The 23934-nt window shown below is 42.9% G+C and overlaps 1 protein-coding gene across 3 annotated transcripts in view; it reads right to left on the minus strand.

Moving 5' to 3' along the window:
* The window catches only part of Sec24CD (COPII coat complex component secretory 24CD), a 104512-nt gene that overhangs the window by 76182 nt on the left and 4396 nt on the right, over positions 1–23934 (minus strand). For all 3 annotated transcript variants that reach the window (XM_075878413.1, XM_075878412.1, XM_075878414.1), the window contains exons 2-6: positions 19585–19766; positions 13435–13922; positions 11213–11374; positions 4469–4639; positions 177–285 (exon numbers count right to left, since the gene is read on the minus strand). In XM_075878413.1, the coding sequence (XP_075734528.1) occupies positions 177–285; positions 4469–4639; positions 11213–11374; positions 13435–13922; positions 19585–19766 (1112 nt within the window). The remainder of the gene's footprint in view (positions 1–176; positions 286–4468; positions 4640–11212; positions 11375–13434; positions 13923–19584; positions 19767–23934) is intronic.

A 23934-nucleotide genomic window follows, 5' to 3' on the forward strand; every position in this document is an offset into this window, starting at 1 on the left:
TTTTCAAGTTACGAGCATATGCATTACAGATGCATTTACTATAAAATGCACCTCTTGTCAGGTAGTCTTAATAAAATAAAAATGTGCTGATGAAATTAAAAGGGCACAATTATGCCTGTAGTTTAGAAGTTCCATGAAAACAGCAAAAATAAAATATATATACAACCAAAACCTACCTTCATCATGCACAACAAAGTCAGTTGTGACCAGTGGTGGAACCTGGCCCCTCTTATTTGTGTAGAAGGGACCACCGTGGGCGTGGCGATCATCTTGTATCACTTGGATCTGGAACAAATAGCAAATAGCACAAATTACCCTGACACACTATCTGTATATGTTGTACCTCCAAATATTTCAGAAGCACTTTAAGACATATCGCCTGTTGTATAACAAATCTGATTCCACGTTAGTGAATCATATAACTTTTATACCCGTGTCACACGGATAAAGAAAATAGCATTTACTTCCTCATGCCTTCAGATTGAATGTCATTCGCCCGGTGCGACACGAATGAACGAAATGGCATTCGCCCAAATGTCATTCGTCACCTAATACCGCCGCCAGAACTCATTCGACTGAGAAATGCGTACTCTCGACGGCACAGCTGATCAAGTAATTATATAAAACAACATTTAATTTGACTGGAAGGAAACTTCTTGAGCATTTTATTTATACTAATCACTTAAACAAGTGCTTGAAAACTCATCTTCAACTGGCAGACACTGTAAATAAATGGGACAGGCACCATTTTCTTTTTATGCTGCGGATCTGACTAGCTTTGACTTAAGTTGCTCCACAGTCGGTTGCAACATCGTGAAACGTAACAAACGAAATCCAACAGCAGCGTAATATGCCTATTTCAACATTTAATTCTTCTTGGAGACATATGTAGCTTGTAAATGCACGTTTATTTTTCTATTACTACTCCACAATTGCTTACTACAGAAGATGGTGTGATCGACATCATCTGAGTCAGATGTCATTCATTTTAAAGGTGTAGCAACTCCGCCCAAAAAAAATGTCATTCGAGAACTGAATGCCTTCACTACCGAATGTCATTTCCTGTACCCGTGTGGCACAGGTATTATGATTGATTGATTTGTAGGGTTTAACGTCCCAAAACCACCATAAGATTATGAGGGACACCACAGTGGAGGGCTCCGAAAATTTCGGCCACCTGGAGTTCTTTAACGTGCACCCAAATCTGAGCACACGGGCCTACAACATTTCCACCTCCACCAGACATGCAGCAGCCGCAGCCGGGATTCGATCCCGCCACCTGCGGGTCAGCAGCCCAGAACCTTAGTCACTAGACCACCGTGGCGGGGCACGGGTATTATAAGGTACAGTAAATAAATAAAACAAAAACAAAGAGGACAGCACTCAGCTTTGCAGAAATAACCTACACTACATTTATTTGGAGATAAAACATCGCACAAAATTTGTAAATACGACAGGCATTTGAAAGAAATGACTGAGCAGTGAAACCTTTCAGAACTGTCTATTAAATCCATCGCAAGGCTCCTCCTTCAAATAAAGGGCTTATATCAAAATTTACAAAGCGGTGCACAAACTGACTAGCTTTAAAAGCATTTCACAGAGAACTAAAGGCACTTCAACTATTTCCACCCATTTAGCTGCTTACATCTGGGTGCACTCATGGATGTCTCCTTTGCAAGAAAAGGTATGAGAGTATGATAAACATGGCTAACATGAATGACATGAATAGGCATATGCCTGTAACAGGTATTGTGAAACACTATCCCACAGTCAAGTGTGGCACATACCCACTTATCAATCGCGTTCAAGTATATGTGCCACAAAAGATTTAGAGCACAATGAAAAGGATGGTGTAACGTTTAGTTACACCATCCTTTTCATCAGAAACTACTAGCAGGCTTTGAGGCCACTGCTTCAATTCCTGGCCACAGCAATTATGTTTTAACAGGAATATATATTATTGGCATTTTATTATTCTGACATGGCACACTTTTGAGAATAGTGCTCGACAATGGAAGAATGCTACTGACAATAAACAAGAAGCCCGAATCAGTGTTTAGTCTCATGGCTAATAACTATTTATCGTGCTAGATTGTCAGCAACGATGTGCAAACTAAGTACATATACTAACTACATTTCACAGTTTCTTGCGATTATGTAGCAGGCACTATCTGATGTTGCCAGTAAAGTATCTGCCTCTCTAACAGGAGCACCTTGTCTACTCTTAAGCTTAGTGTCTCAGTAAGTGCAACTCCTGATAAACTGAACCCCCTCCTTAGTCTGTTGAGGTTCTATTAAAAAAAAAACTACTATATTTTTACATTTCTTAAGTAGCAAGTATGAAGCTTACATGAATTCTGTTGGATCTACCAAGACCTTGAGCTTGAATACATTGGCATACATACATGCTATTACATCATACATTCATGTGTACAGATTAATGAATGCCAGAATATGTACTATAATAATATTATCTAGAAGGGGAATCCTTTAGAAGAGCCTTCACTTCTACCATTTTTCTAACCCTCAAGACTCTAATTAATGATGCATTTTTTATAGATTAAAAAAAAATGAATAGCATGACTCATTCAATTTGTATCACAAATTTCATACATTTACACAATCCTAATTAAAATATCATTCTCATTGAAGGTGGTTCACGAAGCATTACATCTAAACCTAAAAACAACTCAGAAATTAAGTATAGAAGGATGCCTGTACACAATTTCTATGGAATGTACGAATGGCATCTTTAGATACTTAGCTAATCGGCCACAAAATGGTCAACAAGCATTAAACTGGCATAAGACAATATTTCACATCACTGGCTTGTGAGAATTTTAAGGTTCAAAGTGCATTCAAAGCAAATACACTCACACCTCAATATAACAAACATGAATATAACGAAACATTGGTTATAACAAAGTAAACAAAAACTAGTGTTGCAATAAATACAGTGTTAGGAATGACCTTTATAATAAATAGTCGGATATAACGAACCTATTTTTTTGTAAGATACAACTCTGTTTTAATGAGGTTAAAGTGTATGTAGTGATTTCGGTTGTCTAAATTTGAATCAAATTCAAATAGCATATATCACATATAATTTAAAGAAAGGCATACTTGTCATGGCCCATATTATTTATTCCAACACAAACTACAAGCGAAGCAGTAGTTTCAACCCTTACAAAGTATTGTAAATGTCTACTTCTTGTTTTGTAGTTTGCACCGATTTTGATCATATGGAACCATACCAACTAGCCCAGCTGTCAACCTTGTCATGACCCAACTAACCTTCCCAATATTTTCTAAAAGCTGTGCAAAAACAAACCTGTGCAAATTACATTATTTTTGGTCCAAAGGAAGTGGAAATAACTTTGAATGGTAGCAGGATTTGACTTTTGGCAGAATGAAAGTGATAGGCTATAAAATACGCTACATTTTAAAATTTAGTATACTTAGAGCATATAAGCCATTAAAACAAGCTCTTAAACTTAAAAAATCATAAATTGGTGCGAGCACACTACGTTCAGTTAACCATTAGGTGGGCTTCGAGGCAGTGCAGATTTTCCTTGAATAGATGTTTTTACGGCTTACCAACTCATAACTGCAGTGAGAACCCTTTACAGAGGATTACACGCGAGCTGATATGCACCTAAATAGGTGCTTTCACAGCTTAGTACCTCTCGATTGATATGTGGGGTTTAACAACCCAAAACCACCAATGATTATGGGAGATGCCGTAGTGAAGGGGCTCCATAAATTTAGACCACCTGGGGTTCTTTTACGTGCACCCAAATCTGAGCACACGGGCCTACAGCATTTTCGCCTCCATTGAAAATGCAGCCGCCGCAGCCGGGATTCGATCCCGCGACCTGTCGGTCAGCAGCAGAGTACCTTAGCCACCAGACCACCGTGGCAGGGGAAGGCAATGGCTGCACACTACAATAGCAAGCTCTTTGCTTCAACGAGATGTGCCACTGTTTACATGTCGTACATCAAGTCCATGATGCCGCATGCACTTATTACAAGTCTTCAGAAGATTACTTTCATTATGGCAACTTGGCAGATCAAACAAACAGAACAAAGTAAAAAGTAGCTTTGCGCTACCAAGTTGTCATAACGAGTCTATACCAACTAGCCCACCAATCAACTCCCCTGCAGAACATGACTTACCAGAAAGATGCAATTTCCTGAAACAGTGGTAATTACTATCATGGGCATCAGCAGGAGAGTGCAAAAGGGGCACTTGCCCCCTCGAGCACAATGGCACTGCCCCCCCCCCCCCCCCCCAAACTACACCAGAGCACATCGACACCCTACGCCACCGCGATGCGACACTGGTTTGCACCACCCAAGGCAAAACCTTGCTAATACACGACCACTGTGGCACTCAACTAATGAATGCTAATCATAGGCAGCAACCAAGCCAGTAGGTAGAGGGATCTTTTTAAAGTTGCGCACTCACTGGACTCGGCATCTGATCAGGGTCAAGTTTCCGTTGCTGCTGCTGCTGTTGCGGCGGTGGTGGTGGTGCCGTCATCGTGGGATGGCCAGGAGGCATTGAAGCACCGGGTGGAGCACCATAGCCAGCACCTGGCGGAGGGCCTAAGCTGCCTGGTCCATTAGCCTGTGTACCCTGCAAAAGAAAAAAAATTGGCTATTAGCTAAGGTCATGCATCCTTACCTTTTAACATGTGCAAACACTTAAAAAGCAGCTATGTTGAAATTACCATAGGTGTATCTACTACTGCTGAGCACTAGTAGTTGATATGCCTCTCTTCAAGGGCGCCCAGACCATACAGAGCATGCAGTAAGACTTGCACTACCATAAAACCCCAAGCAAGTGTCTCCCCCTTCTACCGTGAAAGATAATTCAACAAGATTTGGAGGCCCCTTGCTCGGTCATAGAGCAAAATTCAAGATGGCAGAGGAAGAGCCACTAAGAATATGAAATGCACACCCACAGTTTTAAGGAATGAGAATCATTTGCACTAATGTACCAGACTTAAGCAATGTTACAGTGGCATAAAGTTACAAGCAATGGCTTCCAGCTCTGTGGCATGGTGAAACCATTTTTCTCAATGCGACATTACACACAATACGAGATTTAATCATCCATGCTATCCGCAAAAAAAAGCATTGCTGAACTCTCAAGAAATTTACAGTGATCAGCCTTTTATGGGTTTCAACGGCACCTCGATGATTGTCAAATCGAAACTAGTGGCCTTTGGCCTTCGAAATAGCCCGCCCCGCACCAGTAGGCAATCGTGGAGGCCTGTGCAGGCAGCTTTTTTTTTTTTTTTTTTTGGAAGGAGGGAGGGGAGGACATTTGCATGTTTGTGACATCATATGTCCCTTGGTTCGCACCTGTCGTTGCATTTTGGCCACCAAAAATCCCGGCAAGTGCCCCATCGATGATGCCATGCATGCGCAGACTACCTCAGTGGAAACGTCCCATTCTGGAGCGTGCTAGTACTATCAAACTATATGCGCCAATTTTGTAGGAGTAATTTGATTTTTTGGGGTTTAACGTCCCAAATCCACGATATGATTATGAGAGACGCCGTAGTGGAGGGCTCCGGAAATTTCGACCACCTGGTGTTCTTTAACGTGCACCCAAATCTGAGCCCACAGGCCTACAACATTTCCGCCTCCATCGGAAATGCAGCCGCCACAGCCGGGATTCGATCCCGCGACCTGCGGGTCAGCAGCCGAGTACCTTAGCCACTAGACCACCGCGGCGGGGCGTTTTTTTGTAGGAGTAAAGAAATGCTTTACGGCCTAGTCACAGAAAAAAATATCTGTGCAAAAAAATTTTTTATTCACTTTAACCTCTATATGTACCGCAAAAATTTGCCAGCGTTTATGTGAGGGTGTTAAACATCAGCCTCGCTGGCTCGGGAGTTCAGTAAAAAAAACTTAGCTGCCATTGTAAAGAAAAGGAAGCAAAGCTTGTTCTCAAAACAAAGTTGATAAGTGTCATCAACTTTGTAGTAACTATTATGTAGCAACTAACATAAGTGTCGCATATCTAGGCACTTTTGAGAAATAGTGTCTTTCACTCTACAAGTTTTAAACAATGTTCCTTCACTCATTGTTGTGCATATATCTTTTGCACAAGATGTCTTTGTAATGGTAATAACTGTGTGTTACATTATCATGAACTTTTAAGAATGACAGATGATAAAATTAGTCCCTTCGTGTTGAAAATGTTAAACGTTTTTCACTTTGTAAATTATGCAGCAAGAACAAAACGAGTTCCTTTTTGAGCTACTGGGTGATATTTGCACAAAATATGAAATGCTCAATCAAATCTAACATGTCCTGTTGATCTCTCGTGAAATCACCCACTTGCAATACCCACAGATTGATGTGGGGTTTAACGTCCCAAAACCACCATATGATTATGAGAGACGCCGTAGTGGAGGGCTCCGGAAATTTCGACCACCTGGGGTTCTTTAACGTGCACCCAAATCTGAGCACACGGGCCTACAACATTTCCGCCTCCATCGGAAATGCAGCCCCCGCAGCCGGGATTTGAACCCGCGACCTGCGGGTCAGCAGCCGAGTACCTTAGCCACTAGACCACCGCGGCGGGGCTGCAATACCCACAGTTAAAGAGACTAGCTGCGGTTATGTCTACTATGTAGATACCTGAACCTGTGGTTAGCCGTAGTGATCGTGTGACAGCAATATTAATGGGCTTTAGTTGAAACAAGAGGGATGCCAACCGAGGTTGCGAGAGAAAAAAAAAAACAATTTTTTTTTTTTGGTGCTTTACAAGAAAAAAGTCGATGTTTCGCGCCTCACTTGCATTCTTATCACCAAGTTCCTTCCATGGGTCACACTTATAGTACAGTGAAACCTCGTTAAACCGTACCCGCGTAAACAGTAGTTTCGTTTTAAAAGTAGTGAAGTCAAATCTCCGACTCGGCGGCCATTGAACATAATGCATTTTGTATACGCATAAGCCGTACCAGCTTATCGTGTATGTATAGGTTAATAAGCAGTTTTTCCAATTTTCGTTGCGCCCTCGCCGCGGCATGTCGTCCCCCACTAGGCGTCCCCACAGAACAGCAAGCCCCAGAGATCGAAACACGCCTCGCTTGTTTGTGTTGATGATGATGGCGGCTGTGTTGGTGAGCGCCATCTCTTGAATTTTTCTGCAACAAGAAGCACTCGGCCGGCTAGGATTCTGGTGTTGTCCACGCGATGGTGCTTTGCACAAACACAGTATGCGCTTGCTTTGCTTTCTTTGTTCCTTTGGCGCCGTGCATAGGTGTTCTCTGGTTGATCCGTGCCGTACAGCTCTCGCGTCATTTTTCACGTGTTGTGTATGTGTGCTTGTGCTGCTTCGTACTTGCGTCATTCCGAAGCAGGGACAAAAGCATCGAGTGCTGAAAATAGAGGAGAAATTGGACATAATTCGTGCTATTGAAAGTGGCACGAAAAAAATCTGCGCTGGCACGCGAAAAGGACCTGCCGTTAACCACGGTGTGTGGAATTTGGAATTCCAAAGAGAAGTTACTTGGCAGTGCTGCTGCAACTGTAAAAAGGTGCCGGCTATGCGGTTCGGCATTTTCGGATGTAGAGGAGGCGCTGGTGAAGTGGCTAAAAGCTGCACGGTCAAAAAATCTGCCTATCAGCGGACCCCTGCTCGTGGAGAAGGCCCTGGTTTTTGTCTCGCAGCTCAACCATGACAACTTCGTGTGCAGCAATGGCTGGCTGGCCAGATTTAAGGCGAGGCACGGCATTACCACGAGGACTGTTTCGGGAGAAGGTGCTGCTGCTGACGTAGATGGGGCGAAGCAGTGGCAAAATGGTCAGCTGAAAAACATCTTGGAAGACTACGCACCTAATGACATCTTTAATATGGATGAATTGGCACTATTCTTTAAGCTGCTACCAGACGAAACGCTCGTGTTCAAAGGCGAGACCTGCACCGGCGGCAAGCATGCAAAAGACAGAATATCAGTGGCGTTTTGCGTAAACATGACTGGAACCGACAAAACTCCGCTCCTCGAGATTGGAAAGTCGGCAAAGCCTAGATGTTTCAAAGGCACCCAGTTGCCATCAGGGGTCATATATCCCAGCAACACCAAAGCATGGATGACGGCAAAACTCTTTGAGGAGTACGTGCGCCTCATCGATCGTCGCTTTGCGGCTAAGAACAGAAGAGTTCTTATTATTTTAGACAATGCTTCGGCGCACGTCGCCCTAGACAACCTGACGGCTGTGAAGCTGGCGTTTCTGCCCCCCAACACAACAGCGATTGCCCAGCCCTTGGACCAAGGCATCATTCAAGCTGTAAAACAGCTCTACAAGAAGAATCTGCTGCACAGATTTCTTCTCGCCATTGAATGTGGCAAATTATTCTCCATCAACCTGATTGGCGCGATTCACCTGCTCGAATACTCGTGGCGGCAGGTTGAAGCAACGACAGTTCAAGATTGCTTCAAGCATGCTGGCTTCAGTGTGTGTGCGGGCGATGCAGATGACGCCAGTGACACCATCGACCAGACTTTGGACATTGTAGACGAAGCTTGCAAAGCTCTGCTAGCTGAAGTGCTGGAGCGGCAGGGCGTTACGGAAGGCATTTCCTTCCCCGACTTCAGAGACGCAGACAGCGATGTGCAGACATCTCCAGACATGTCCGACGAAGCCACTGTTGCCTCGGTTGTCGAAATGTCGCCAAATGATAGTGATGAGGACGGACATGGAAAGCGACAACACGGGTGATCCATGTCCGACAGTGGCCGAAGCTGCACATTGCGTCAGCGTCATGCAGGTATTTGCCAAAAGAGGGGGCTGGCGGAAAAGCTGGCTCACAGCATAAGTGAGTTTGAGGCCGCTGTCGTTGCTGCTAGGCCGCCACGTCGTCGAATGAAGATTACAGACTTTGTCATGCGAAGTTAATAAATTACTGCACGTTTTTTGTTGTTTCATCGCACTCCCTGAAGGTTTCTTTTTTTGACAGGTAAATGAGTGACCTGACACTATTTTGGTTAAGCAGTACTACCGTTTAGTACGTACTTTTTCCGTGCTCCGGCCAACTACGGTTTAACGAGATTTCACTGTAGTCCATGCCGGGCAGATTTTCAATGCGCACCTGTAGACTGGTTAAACATACCGGCTCTCCCCTGGAAGGGCCAGTATTCCACAAAAGGTCACTTATAGTAATTGGCCTTAAAGTCTAAGACGTGGAACTTCTCAAGTTCAAAGCAGTGGTCTTTCACAACAATGTGCTCAGCGAGTGTACTCCTTTGACACTCAAACTGGTGGACGTCATTTTATGTTACTCCAGGCTAGGGTGGCAAACCAGGCTCTCGAAGAAGTTCTTTGCTTTCCCCATAAACGAAGCATCACAGTGAGCACGTGGTATGGAGTAAACCAGCCCATACACTTTCGCTTCAGGCAGTCTGTCTTTTGGGCACGGAAAGGCACAGGTGCCAGCTATCGGCCCCCTACAATCCCCTTCCAAAAGCACGTCTGTACACTTTCTAATGGAGGATTGACCGGCTTTCTTCAAGCTTAGTGTAGCGATGGCCCTAAACTCCCCAAATGAAGTCGGCACGTTTTATAATACTTCCATCCACAATTTCCACAAACAAAAGCGATTCTACCCCTGCTTTCTTTGTCCATGCTGAAGGGTCAGCAGCTATCCAATGCTGTGACAAAAGAATTTGTGAGCACGAGCTCTGGGAGAATGGCACCTACAAGATGAAAAATTAACGAGTAATGTGACACCACACGTTACCGAAAAATGATAACGTAAGTACGTTCCTTGATACAGTTTCAAAACTCTCGACGAGTAACATGTTACCGGAAATGACATTACTTGTAACGCATTACAGCCAACACTGCTTAGCGTTCTTGCACAGTTCATAGCTCACAGCAAGGTAAAAATGAAGACTACCATGGCTACATCCACAAAAAGAAAACAAAAAGCAATAGAAACAAAAGCACAACTAATTACCATTAGGAAGAGCATAATTGCTTCCTAAAGATCTAGGGTTAACACCTGTTTTGTTCATGATCCTGCACTGACTGTATTGATTACCTCAAAATTTAATTCTGTAATACGGACACTTTTCTTCACACATTTAAAGAATGGAACCACCGACCAGCAACAGAATTTGTAGCTATTTAAGTTGTCCCTAGTAAAGATATACCCACTTTCCCCAAAGCATTAGGTAAAACTGCTATGATAAGATATATTTTTTATAACCTATACACTGATTTTACTGTGAGATTGTCTAGCTGAACCCACCTATCAAAATATTTAAGGGCCACAAAAATTACACTCTTGTAACTAAGATTGTTATTTACAACAAGTCTCAAGAAAAAGAAAAGTGAGGGACAGGGAGATAACTGAGTCCTACATTGGTTGGGTGGGTCCACAGTGTTCTGCTTTGCTTTGTCTCACCTTATTCTTTACTCTATAAGTGCCCCCCCCCCCCCTCACTTTCGTGACCTTTTTGTATTGATACAGAGGCCAACTCATGTGCTCCAACTCCTTGCAACAAGTGGTAGGGGAAGCTGGCTTTTTGAGATGGAAGACATCCTGTAATCCCAATCATGTCTATAACATGTTTCTGGTCACTTGAGTAGAACAAGCAGTATCAACACCTTATCAACATCTGCAAAAGATGGTTCCGTGCGATAATTCAAGAGCAAAATTTTCCTTATGATGCAGTTAAGCATTTTTGTGCTGTATAGTTAGTGCAGCCACCACAGGGTGAAGCCATGCGCTAATGCTGCGTTCTAAAGTGCGTTAGAATTGCACAGTAGCCACACTATCACACTCATAATCACACAGTGAGTCAGCTGACACAATCAAAGAAAAAAGGACAAAGTGGGCAAGGTCATGACACACACTGTGGTAGCTTTTTGCCCCTTTGTCATCAAGAATCCCCCTTCCCTTGTGTAGCTTCCATAAATTAAAAACCATGCGACCAATTCCTCGAACTTTGTTCGAGTTTGACAGATTATGAAAATTTGAGCTCCGATCAATTCGTGAGGCAATATGCTCCAACAATGAGGATGATTACATGGAAAAGTGTTGCAGAGCCCTTGAACAGTTTAGGGCCCTTTAGGACAACTTCCTCTGCACAAAGTAAAGCACTTCCTTTGCATGAAGCAAGTACACCGGCACACCTTCTAGTGGCAATAATGCACAGTGTAGTAACACAACTGAGATAAACCTGACCTGAGGTGGGACACCTCCAGGACCATAGAACTGTGGAGGTGGAGGTGCACCACCCTGAGGAGGGGGGTAAGGATATGGTGGCTGCTGGGCCATAGGCTGCCTTTGTCCCATAGGTTGTGGTGGCCTTTGGTTCAACTGCAAGTTGCTCATCTGGTTGCTCAGCTGCAGAAAGAAAAGAAACACCGATAAAATTTCTGTCATCCTTTATCTTCCAACTTGAAGAAAACAAGTGAGAAAGTAAAAATAAAGGCAGGGTTTCCTGCACCAAAAAATTGTAAGCACTACACAAGAAGACCTGTCTAGCTTTCAAGCTAGAGACCAGGTTTTCTACCAAGCAGTGAGGGTATATTGTTTCTACATCAGACGTGAATATGTTTCCTGACAGAAATATCTGGGACAAAGAGCAATATACTTAAATAATCCCATCTATCACTAGAAAAAGAATGGTCAGACAGTTTCAACTGCAAGCATGATATATGGAGAAAAAAAAACTACATATATATAAACAGTAGTATATATACTGTAGACTCCCGTCAAACGAAACTCTCTTAAATGAAATTGCTACTTAAATGTAACAAGTGGCACTAATATGTTTGGTTTTCTACTTGAATATTGTACACCTATTTATCTCTCAGTAAACGAAACTCCTCTTAAAGGAAACACTTTTTCCTGGTCCCTTCAGGTTTTGTTTAAAAGGAGTGACATGATCAAAGGTCACATGATTATGTGCAGAGTGACAAAGGGGAGCACACATCCTCTCTTCTGGCTCGGCTGTGACTACATGGCTGTCCGTGCAGGTGACCTCACTAAGCAATTGGCGGTGAGTCGAAAGGCCTAGAAGCTGATGACTTCATCGATAATGTTTTTTTTATATGGCTGGCACTGGAAGCTGGGTAAGACCAAGTTTTGTATATGCCGTGAAGTAAGCGGTAGCAAGCACTTTTCATCACATAGGCGTTATCAAAGTGAGCGCTAATGGTCATAGAACGAAATTTGTTCAAGGAATACCTGTGATCGCATGATGCCATACTCAAAAGACCTTAGTACTTGTCTTTTGACATGTCTAAGAATGCTAAAGTGATTACAGCACTTTTCGAACGGCCTATTAAAAACAGAGCTCAAGTGTGAAACGACTTTGAATGTAAAAAAAAAGTAATCATGTCAACAAAGTTGTACATTGGAGGTATTTCAAATAATGTTAAAGGTCGACAGTAAACACAGTGAAGTGGTAGAGAGCCAAAGAACAACCGCATTGAAAAAAACTGTAAAATAGGTCCTTTCAATTGTTTGCTTTGTTTTGTTATAAAAGAAGGGAAACTTTTTTTTTCTTTTGTTCTGTTCAGTGCTAAATGGTCTCTCTTTTTGGCAATACCATATTACGGGTGCATGAACGAATGTTTTTACCATGAGACCATTGCAACAGGTTTCAATTAGATGGCCTCTTTTTCCCCATTCAAAGACACCCTGCACATGGCATACTTTTTGCACGGGTCACATAAAAATGGTACACTAAACAGGCTCCCCAACTTTTTTTTTTTTTTATATCTCCAAAACAAGCTCGCCGATTCATGCAGACAGCCACAATGATCACACTTCATGATTACCACAGCGCGGTGCACCATACAAAAGCTACATTTTGAAAAGCAATTTCTGCGTCCCTTTCCAGCTCCTGCTCATTCCTCCTTGTGACCAAGTGATGTAATCTTGCCCATGGGCAACATTATGTAACACCACCTTTATTGAGTGGTCCTCTGGCACCTTGGCCCCATTGCGATACAGTTTTGGCTATGCATTTGTCACACTTCTGCACAGCACCGCTAGGGTGACCTTAGCGCCACTCAGACATGAGCGACCCATGAAGGCAGCATTGCTTGGCCCTTGGCTAAGTGTGCTGATGACATATTTGCCAATTCCATGCTACGTTACTGAAGTGTGCATCATCACAACAGCTGGCTACGCCTGCCCCTCTTAGCTGCCAAGATAGATGGGAAGGTCAAGAAAGAACCCAAAACCAGCCGAAGCGGGCTGTTCTACACTCGTGAACTTCCTTACTGTAGCACTTATTCGTAAAATTCTTGCAGCAGCATGTTGACATCATCAAGTGCACAGTTATTGCTTCATCACCCATTTCAGGCCATGAGGTTGTTTAACAGAGAGGTGACTTCTAAGGGATTGTAGCTAAATGTAGCTAGTAGACCAGAGCAATGGAACAAAAGTTTTACCTGTTCCGGTGTGGCAGTCATAGGGAGCCTCTGGCCAGCAACAGGTGGTGGGCCTTGCATATGCGGTGGTTGCATATGTGGTGGTTGCATGGGTGGCACTTGCATGGGTGGCCCTTGCATGGGCGGTGCTTGCATGGGCGGCGCTTGCATGGGTGCTCTCTGAACTCCAGGAGGCTCCTGAGAACCCATTTGTCTTGGTGCAAACTGACCTGGCTGCTGAAAAGGCATGCCCTTGGGTGGTGCACCTGGCTGCTGTTGTGGCTGTTGCTGCTGAAACTGTGGCTGCTGTAGTTGAGGTTGCTGTTGGTGCATGTGTGGCGCATGCTGATGCAAAGGCGGTGGCAGCTGCTGCTGTGAGTGCTGTGGTGGCAATGGCTGTGGTTGATGCATGTGAGGAGGCGGCTGCTGAGGTTGTGGAGGCCCTGAGTAAACACCCGGTGGAGCTCCCATTCCCATTTTAGGGGGAGGGACCCCCACTGGTAGGCCACCTGCAGTAAAGATCAACATATGCCCAATCCATAACTTAGATCCACATCACAATGTTGCTAAAAGTAAGCTGCCTCAACATTAACTCCTCCAACAATACATATAGCTCTGCTGTGTACAAGCTCTGACAACGACCACGAGCAAAAAACATGAGGTGCCTTTTGGTTGGCTCTTGTTCTCTGTCTTGTCCTTTGCACCACAAACCAAAGAAAGCTCTGCGTCTATACCACTTAATCTTCATTTTAACAGAAAAAGAATGGGAAAGTCACTACTTGTTATTTCGACAATGGTTTTGACAAGACAGCACTACTACTAAAAGACACCTAGCTAATGTTCTTACTACGCCTGCATAAACAATACCCTCATAATCAATATATATCAGGCTAAGATATTGAATACGAAATACACAGCACAATATCAAAAAAAAATAAGTTTTTTAGCTCTTTGCAGCACCAAGAACTTCATGTATATATGAGGTATTTCACACAGAAAAATATTCTGACACAAGTAATTTTCAGATTACCAGCTTCTTTTTAATCAGCAAAAAATCAAACCAGATAACAAGGGATGAACAAAAGAACCACAGTACAGTACTCCATCTTAAGGTTCTGTTTACACTGTTATTTTGATGATGCTTAAATTTTTTATACTATAAAACAAAGACAGAGGCTACATTTTGTCAAAAGCAACAAAGAAAGGAAAATGTGAGTGCTCTAGAGCAGGGGTCTCAAACATGCGGCCGACACACCTCTCGCTTGCAGCCCGCGCCCTGCACATGACTGTCTACGTCTCACATTTTAAAAATTTTCTGCAGCCACACAGGCATGACCATGGTCTATAACAGTGGTTCTCAAATGGGGGTCCGTGGATCCTTGACCCGGGAAACCCTCACCCGCTTTTTTTTTTACATTAAAAAAAAATGTCTACATATGCAACTCTGTTAAAGCACGATTGTGCCATGTATTGATGTTACTGTCCAAAATGAAGTGATGTGGCACGTTTGATGTTTTTGGTAGCATTAAAAGGCACCTGTTTCCCACTCCAGTTGTGTTAATTTACCTATATACCCATCCCCCCTTGCTACCCTACGCTACAAGGGGTCCCCCATTACTTCCACCAGTCCACAAGGGGTGCCTGACAGATCCGTGGCTGAGAACCACTGGTCTATAAGATTGTTTTCATGAGGCACTTCATGTGGTCACCCTGTGTTGAAACATAACTGAGAAACGAAAACCATATTTCCGAATCGCTGTTCAGATTTTAGTCATTTTGGCGGATAGGTATCGGCATATTGTTGGAACGTTTGCACTACATCTCCTTTATTAAGAAATGACATGCATATGACACAAGGGAAAGGTTTTCTTTCAAATGGTAACATTTGCTGACAATTTGTACAAACCAAGCACCCCCACCTCACCACCCCTTTGCTTTTAGCTTCTTCTCTGTCCTGACCCTTCCGAGAGAGTAAATTGTGTCACTGTGGCCTGCCAGCTGAATTGAGTGTCAGACCACCACTGTTCTAGAGTGAGTATTGCTTCGTGTCGAAAAAAATTATATATATATATATATATATATATATATATATATATATATATATATATATATATATATATATATATATATGCCAGTGGCATGGAGATGAAGATAAAGAAGATAGACTGGTGCGAGCGAATCTGCGTGGCTGGCGCTGCTCGCTTGACCGGCTGTGTAAATATATCTGTGTCTACTCTTCCGAGTCGGTCTCCTTCTCGTAACATATTTGGTGGAGTTGTGCGATCCCCATCTTCACGACGGAACTCTGAAAGGGCACTTGCTCACAGCTTTCAACATGACCACTCAAGACTCGCCTACATCCTCTCCAATCCCCCGACCTCCTGCTCTGCCACATTTGTCCAATATGTGCCAATAGGGCACATTTGTTGCCAATGCAAAAGTCGCTGGGGTCCTCCTGCACAAGCTTCCCCTCGTACCATCCATGCATGTTCCACCTATCGCCATGAGTCCAGCCCCGACCACGTTGCCCAGGAACCTGCTACTGAACACCCCTACTCCCACTCTCCATCTCCCCAACGTCTCCAGTCTAGTTCTCCGCTGCCCCACCACCATCTTTGCCAGCGTTACTACGAGGTTCCTCCACAGAAAACTATAAATGTTGCAGCCCCAGAGGTGGCGCTGCATCGCTCGGACTGACAAAACATCCTCTCTTGACCATACAGACGAAACGGAACCTTGTAGACGTTCAAGTAGACGGCATGCATGTGACTGCTCCTGTTGATACTGGCGCTCAACTTTCCATGATTACGAGTAATTTTCGCCGCAAGCTATATATATATACACAGTCAAAACCCCGCGAGTACGAAATCCCTGCGACGACTAAATATTTCTGGATCCCCGGCGAACGTTCATAGAAGCCCATGCATTACGTATCTCGCGGCAACTTATTGTTTTTGGACAGCGCTCCCGTATTAATGAATTTCCTACCACGGCGCGGGCCTTATTTTACCCTCCCGCCAAAGGTTAACTGTCGAAAATATGCTCGTATGCGTGTTATGCGCACTCAGAATTTGTAAATGTCTCCTTTTGCCGTGCTAGCGTGGGTACCACCATTTCTGTTTACTTAAAACGGCAATGGGGTCTGTGTCCGGCAACATGCCTGGCCGCCGATGGTGCCCGCTGCATGGGTTGCAACATCCCCGTCGCTGATTGAGAACTGCTTCAAGCATGTGGGTTTCACCACCACTGCGCAAGCATCACACACGGATTGCGCTTCGGCCTCACCAGACGAAGATTTGGACGAAGGCGCACTTGACGGCGAGAGTGGTGGCAGTGCAGTGCCTCTATCTTGACCAACACCTGGGGGAACTTCGAGCCATCGACATTGACATCCGAGATGAACTCACCGTTGATGCGTTCGTTCGCACCGATGACGACGTAGCTGTGTACGAGGAAATGACCGACGAGGCCGTTATCGAAAGCATGCGCGAAGCTGACGACACCGAGGACCAAGAAGAGACGCACGCGGAGAAACCCAACCCGCGGGTTGTTTTGGATGCGCTGGACACCCTTCACTCCTTCTTCGGCACACATGACGACGACGTAGCAATGGACCCCTTTTTCCAGTGCGAAGGGAGAGCTTTGAAGTTATTGCATGGCAAGGGTCGGCAAAGTAAGTTGACCGACTTCTGGCAATAAATTTTCGTTCTGCTGGCTGTATCACTGTTTTTATGTCTCATACTCGCGGCAACGAAATTCTCGCGAAAACCAAATTTTTCAGTTTTCACGGCGATTTCGTTATTGCGGGTTTCGGCTGTATTGCAGATGGTTGAATAATACTGACAATGGAAGGAAATATACTATTCGATGAACAAAAAAACTTACATATTAACTTCAAAATATACTCTGAAGAGCTTGGCTTACACATTTTCAAAGGTACAGAGCCTTCAAGGTTTAAAAGAAGTCCCATGTGATATTGTGCATGCCGATCTATCAGTACATAGCTCAGGGGCTCATCAATATTATTTATCATCAGCACAATGTAATGCCCTTTTAGCAGAGACTAGTATGTTACAAGGTCATTTTGATACACAGTTTAGTTCCATGTGTAAACAACTTGCTTTAAAAAGAAGTTGCTTGAAGGGACCCTTCCACATTTGGCCATTGCAAAACTCAGTCCAATGTAGAAACTGCATAAATTTCAAAGTGAAAGACACATGTGCCCTCCCAATTGAGGAAAAGCGTCTGAAGTGACTATGAAAGTAAGATGCACACATTCCCCAAGCTGCTTGTAATGTTACTGATCATGCCATATGACCTGGTTTAATCGTTCAGTGTGGAACGCACGAGGCGACCACTTGAAAAGAATCATGAAGTGAAATAGGTAACAAAAAAAGAAAATGGCAACTTTAACATGAATGTTGCGTAGTTTCTCGGCTCTTGGACATGAAATAATAATATGTGGGCGTTTACGTCCCAAAACCACGATATAATTATAAGAAATACCATAGTGTAGGACTCCAGAAATATTGACCATCTGGTGTTCTTAAATGTGCACCGACATCGCACAGTACATGGGACTCCATCATTTCGCCTCCATTTTGGGAGAAAGCAGGGATGGAACACTACTTGCAACTATTAGTCAAGCCAGAAGAGGACAGTGCCCACATCGGCAATGAAGCTGAGCTCCTGGCAAATCGGCACTTGAGTTTCATCAAAACCCAACCGATAAAAATTCTTTCAGCTGAAAGGTCCTTGGACAGCACCTTGAAGATTACAGTGCATAACAACATTTGCAATGGGGCATGGTGAGGGGCTTTTGAAGTATTTAGTTCATAATGCACTGGCACGTGCACTCAATAAGAATCAATAAGTAAGATGTTCGTTTCCCCTGTATTAGTAAATGGTCTTTCTACAATACACCAGAAATGGTGCAATCTTTCTACCAGAAATGGTGCAAGAAGAGGACAAGTGACACATAATGAATGTACACCAACTCGCCCAACGAGAAGTTATTTTAAGCCAGCTAATTGTTGTCCACTTGCTTATCACTACACCACAAATTTTTTCAAAGTCCACTTGAGCCTAGTCTATTGTTAATTTGTAAGTAATAAATACATTGTATTTTTGAAGGAGCCAATGATTGTATGGGGCAAGTTCTAAGAACCTTAAGCCAATGGCAGCTTGAAAATGAAAAAATAAAATCAATTCTGAAGTAGTTAGACATGTATAAACACTGGGGCTCCAACTTGAAATATAAAGAAAATTCAGCTTTCATCTTCAATTTCTTTTATAATGAATTCATTAAGGCAATATATCAATAAAAATGTCTCTTAAAGAATACTTGATTAATTCAACGTTATCTGCCTCATTATTCTAGAGGGTCCCTTCACTACACACTTCACCTTAAAACAATAATGTCGATGGCAGCACTGCCCCTCGGCAGAAGGGGTCACTGTATTGTAAGAGCGCTATTCGACAGCACTTACTGCGAAATGTGACATTATTTTCAGAAATGGTTGAGTGCTGGCATTTTGCTCAACCCTGTTGAGAAAAAGACCAACTTTGAGCAGACGCTTGTTTCAAAATATCGGAGTAAGTGCTTTTAATTTGTGTCCTTTCAAAGTGTCCTTCACTGGGTTTGGGCACTGCAGACATTTGCTGTGCGTAGGTCAGGCAGTGGTGAGTGTGTCCACTTAGTATGGAATGGTCCCATATCTTGCATATGATAGCAATTTTAAAAAGAAAAATGTGCTTTAAGCCATAGCCAAAGTCACGTGCACTACTGAGATGGCTTTAGGATGCCACTTCACCAGCTAATGCAGCGCAAACACAGATACACCCTCTGGCAGCTCCAGCACATGTGGGAATTCTAAAAAGGTACACTACTTGTGGTTGCTAGCCGGGAGAGCATTTCTCTTAACAGTGGCTTTCCTTGCTTTTTGGTAGCATGGCAACAGGAAAGCTCAATTTCTTCAAACCCCTTCAATGAAGATCTAATCTAAAAATTCTATCCGTAAAATGCTTCCCAGACGGCACCTTACAACTTCCATTGTGTAAAATGAAATGCAGCAGACCGAGCTCACTTAAAAAATAAGTATACACAGCAGGGGCAAAGTAAAGCAACCAGATGACCAAATTGCTGACTGTCGCCTCTTTTGAAGCACTCACCGGCAACACTAGCTGCACCAGCTGCATAACCATCCACGCCATTGTATGCCTTAGTAGGTGGGGCCATGAAAGGTGCCGGTGGTCCCTGGGGAAAAGCAGGCGGCCCAGGCTGCTGCATGTGGGGCTCACCAAAGGGCTGCCCTCCATACACTGCTCCTCCTCCTATCTGTGGTGGATTCATGCTAAATACAAAAAGGAAAATGGAAGTGAAGAAGAATGTAAGATCCATTTCAACACATTCAGGTGACAACAATGTGCTGAACAATTAACATATCATCTTCCCTTTTAGTTTATCACCTGTGTAATGTTTCATTTTTTATTCCGATAATCAGGTTCAGGTTTTGCAAACAAGCGTAGCACTCAGATTGCTTTGTGGTGATTGTGCTTGGCAAAGCATGGAACATTTGCATGGCATGAGAACTGTGCTTCAAAAGAAAGTCTCATGCATGCATTCCTTATATAACATCCTGGAACATCAAGCACCATACCATGTGACTTCAATGCAAAGTTTGCAATTCCGCTACAAGAAATGCACTGTCAAGCAATATGAAAAAGAGAACAAGAAAAAAAAAGAGGTCTGATTCATCCCATGAACACGACAGCTGGCTATCAGGAGAATGCAGCGCAGGTATGCAGCTTGTAGATGTTAGTCAATGAAAAAGGAGTCTGCTCTGGCAGTGAAGGTCGCCTCCTAGAGGCGTGGCAATGGAATAGTTCAATTTCGTCTATGTCGGACAATAATGAACCAATCTCAGAAATTACTTTGGCAAAATGCTCCTACCTAGATGGCAGGTTATTGTACCTTCCATTATATGAAAAAATTTGCAATGGGACTTGGTGAGGGGCCATTTAACTGCAGCTCTAACAAACAGCCCTCCTGTGATTATCTTCATAAACCAAGTAATAAATGGAGTAACAAATGCAATAATAAAAAGTTGATAATCAAAAATGGCATAAGCAGAATAATGAAAGCATTAAATATTTGCAGGGGTAGATGTGAGTGTTTCGGTTGTTCGTGAGGTGTGAATGAGCAGCATCACAGCTAAAGGACACAAAAGGAAAGAAAATCAACAGTTAATGTCTAAATGAAGCTCACAGACAAATAATCTTCCTTTCTGGTGCCCGCTAACTCATGCATTTAAAGATTTCAGCTATACAAGAAGTACAGAGCCAATTCTGAGACAAGAAACAAGGCCACATGAACCTCAACCTCTCCAGAGCAAAACAGAACAGAACAAGGACAACACATTTAGACACAACACTGGTGCTGAACTGCTACAATTATTTTCCTGCCGTGCAACTTAGTATTACCATGATAGCGTTAAAAACCTAGTTTCACAGAAATTTTGGCGACAGTGTTGCTGGTTGGGAGTGAAAAATCATCATTTTGTCTGCAATCACAAAAATCGTGAAAGATGTAAATAAAACAAATAATAACAATTTCCGGGTCTGAGTGACGATCAAAAACCAGGCCGCTTGCATGGCAAGCAAGCATTCTACCACACAGCCATGCATCTGCTTGAAAATGCAGTGAAAATAACTTTCTCTGCTTGGAAATGCACTGAAAATAACTTTCATGCTTTACACACGATTGCGTCCTGAATACAGGCTTCACAATAAATGTAATATCGCAGTAATATTGCATGATACAAGAGTACATTGCCTTTTAGTGTCAGAACATGTGATTATCATAACGACTTCACAGTATAAAGCCGGACACCCATTACAAAAGGCACACATTACTATGCCCTTAAGACAACGTATTGGGTGCATAGCAAGTTCAAAAATATTTCACACGCATAATTGCTACCCATCACAGAGTATGCAGCCACATTCAAAAGCTTCACTGACGCAAGCCACATCCAACTTTATCAATAATCATAGTAATCCACAATTTAAAGTTCTCGAGTAACATCATACAATAAAGAGTATGCACAAAGTAGTTGAAGAACGCACTAAGGACAGGATATTGCTGTCACGTCCAATCTTAAAGGCAAAGCTTAAGGGTCCCCTTATTAGGCAAAATGATCAGTTATATTCCTTGTAGAGTGGTCAGGTTTTCATTCAGAGCATTTCTATATGTTTGAAAGGTATCACATTCATGTGATATCTCTCATGGCTCCCATATCTTTGTTATTCCTGCCTTTTTGCATGCACATGCTCCTTGTCACAGGCAGCACCTATAAATATGAGTTGCACAGCAATAAAACCATAGTTGCAGTTAGACACAAGTGTTGTGTGAAAAAGTGCTGTCCTCAGCTCTTGAACGTGTGCTATGGTTCTCATACCTCGAGTAACCAACTAGCCCAGCAGTACCTGCTACTCAGCTGTGCACTGTACAGCAAAACACACAAGCAGAACAAGACAATATCTTGTACAATAAAAGCACAATGTATAACAAACTCTTTTTGAGGTGAAAAATATTCAAAGTAACACTTTTTCTCTGTGGCGTGGCTTATAAACAACACCCATAATTAACTCTGAAAACTTGGTCCCATACATTATCGATACTCCACAGTCCCAAGAATGCACCAATAAAAAAAGTTTTTGCAAAGCTGTATTATTTGATTCCCTGCCCTTAAAAACACACGGAGAAAAATTATGAATTAAAAAAAAATTTAACGATTGTCTCAAAATGTGCTGTTACCCATTTGCATATTCCTCATATTTTGAAGTCTCTAAGATTGAGTGCAACAAAAATATCATACCCAAATGACTTTCAATATGATCTACAAGGCATCCACAGTTAAAGGAATACACTATAGACGATGTTGTTCATGCTACAAATAAAGAAAAAAAGCTTTCACTTATGACGAGGATGCAGCCAAGTGCTCGTGCAATACACATCCGAGCGCTCCTGCAGTACTCAGTCGTTTTCGTTCGCTCGTTTTGTGAATATGACAAGACATGCAGCGCCACTTCTCAGGGCTTCGAGAAAGCAACTCACCCTTACTGTGCCAAGACAAATTTGGACACGCGGATATCGAACTGTGGGTATCTGTAGCCTTTAAAACAACGGTACCCAATTAGGTAACCAGGGACCGAGGAGGTTATAGTGACAACAGGTTTCATTTCACAATCTTCATACGACTTCATGTCTATTTATTCGTTCACTCCTTCACTTCCCATTTTCTATACAGCAAAATTGAAAGGAAAGGGTACTTCCCTGCATTTCCATTAGTTTGAATACAGCAACACAAATCAAGTTGTTTACGTCAGAATAGATAAGCGTTTTAAAGGGTGGCTACTCAAACGATGAGTAGTTGCCTGTGCTATTTCACACTACCTTCAGCCCTGACAAATGCAATAATTAAAACTTACACAGGACACAAGAGGCTCATTTATGTAAGCTTCCTTGCAATTTTCCACACCGTTTTCCCTTCATCACTGACACCACAACTTTGATAAAACTGGTATCGACCATTTGGTAAAAATGTTGAGAACTGAGCCAAATGAAATTACTCTATTTTTACTAAAAAGTTAAGGCTTTTCATGGTGGCACAACGCAACTTAAATAGAAGAGTGACTGGATTATTGTGCACATGGGCAGGTAAAGCCAGCACAATTTTGTGACACCTGTTTGTAGACAGATCGTACCAAAATAGAAGCTTTAGGTGAAAGAAGCTGAAAAATAACACTGAAAGTGCTATCAAGACGGCTTGTTATTACCGTGCTAATTATGGGACCTTCAATGAAGGCAGCGTGCTTGCACACGTTCCGTATGAATGATGCAAGATCATGAAGACTGACAACACAAATACCGAGCGGACTGAAATGCGATGACGGACGCACCGCAGGCTCAGCTGTTAGTAGATATGAATGTCGGGAGACTTGGTAGTCGTGTTTGTTTTTTTTACTTTGATAAGTAAAACAACCCTCAGCCTCAGTTGGCCCATGGCTTCTACTTCAGTTGGTAAAATAAGCTTGCTTGCTGGCAATACACAGTAACGGAAAGCGCTTAACAGTGAATACACATTACACGTCACAAAAAAAAAAACGGGACTAACACATGCATGTACTAATAGCAGATGGAAACACCAAAATAAAACATAATACACAGAACGCTGTGTTGTGATCGCTATCAAAAATCAGTGTCATAAAATGTAGAAATAGAGCAGTGTTAGTTTGGGTATATGACAACATTTTCTTGACAGTGACGGTCACTGCAGCGTACGGCCGGAGCATGCCACCGCACATCCGCAACCAACCGCATCTGTCAACATTTTACTCTGGCTAGCGCAAGAACATGTCCCACTCGTGCGTACCCAACCACCGTTTCTACGCATCAGATAAAAGCAGCATGAGGAGACCTACTTCCGACAAACTGGAAACGTGATGGACCAGGAAAAA

This window comes from Rhipicephalus microplus, chromosome X (genome assembly GCF_043290135.1).
Source record: "Rhipicephalus microplus isolate Deutch F79 chromosome X, USDA_Rmic, whole genome shotgun sequence".
NCBI classification, from domain to species: Eukaryota; Metazoa; Arthropoda; class Arachnida; order Ixodida; family Ixodidae; genus Rhipicephalus; species Rhipicephalus microplus.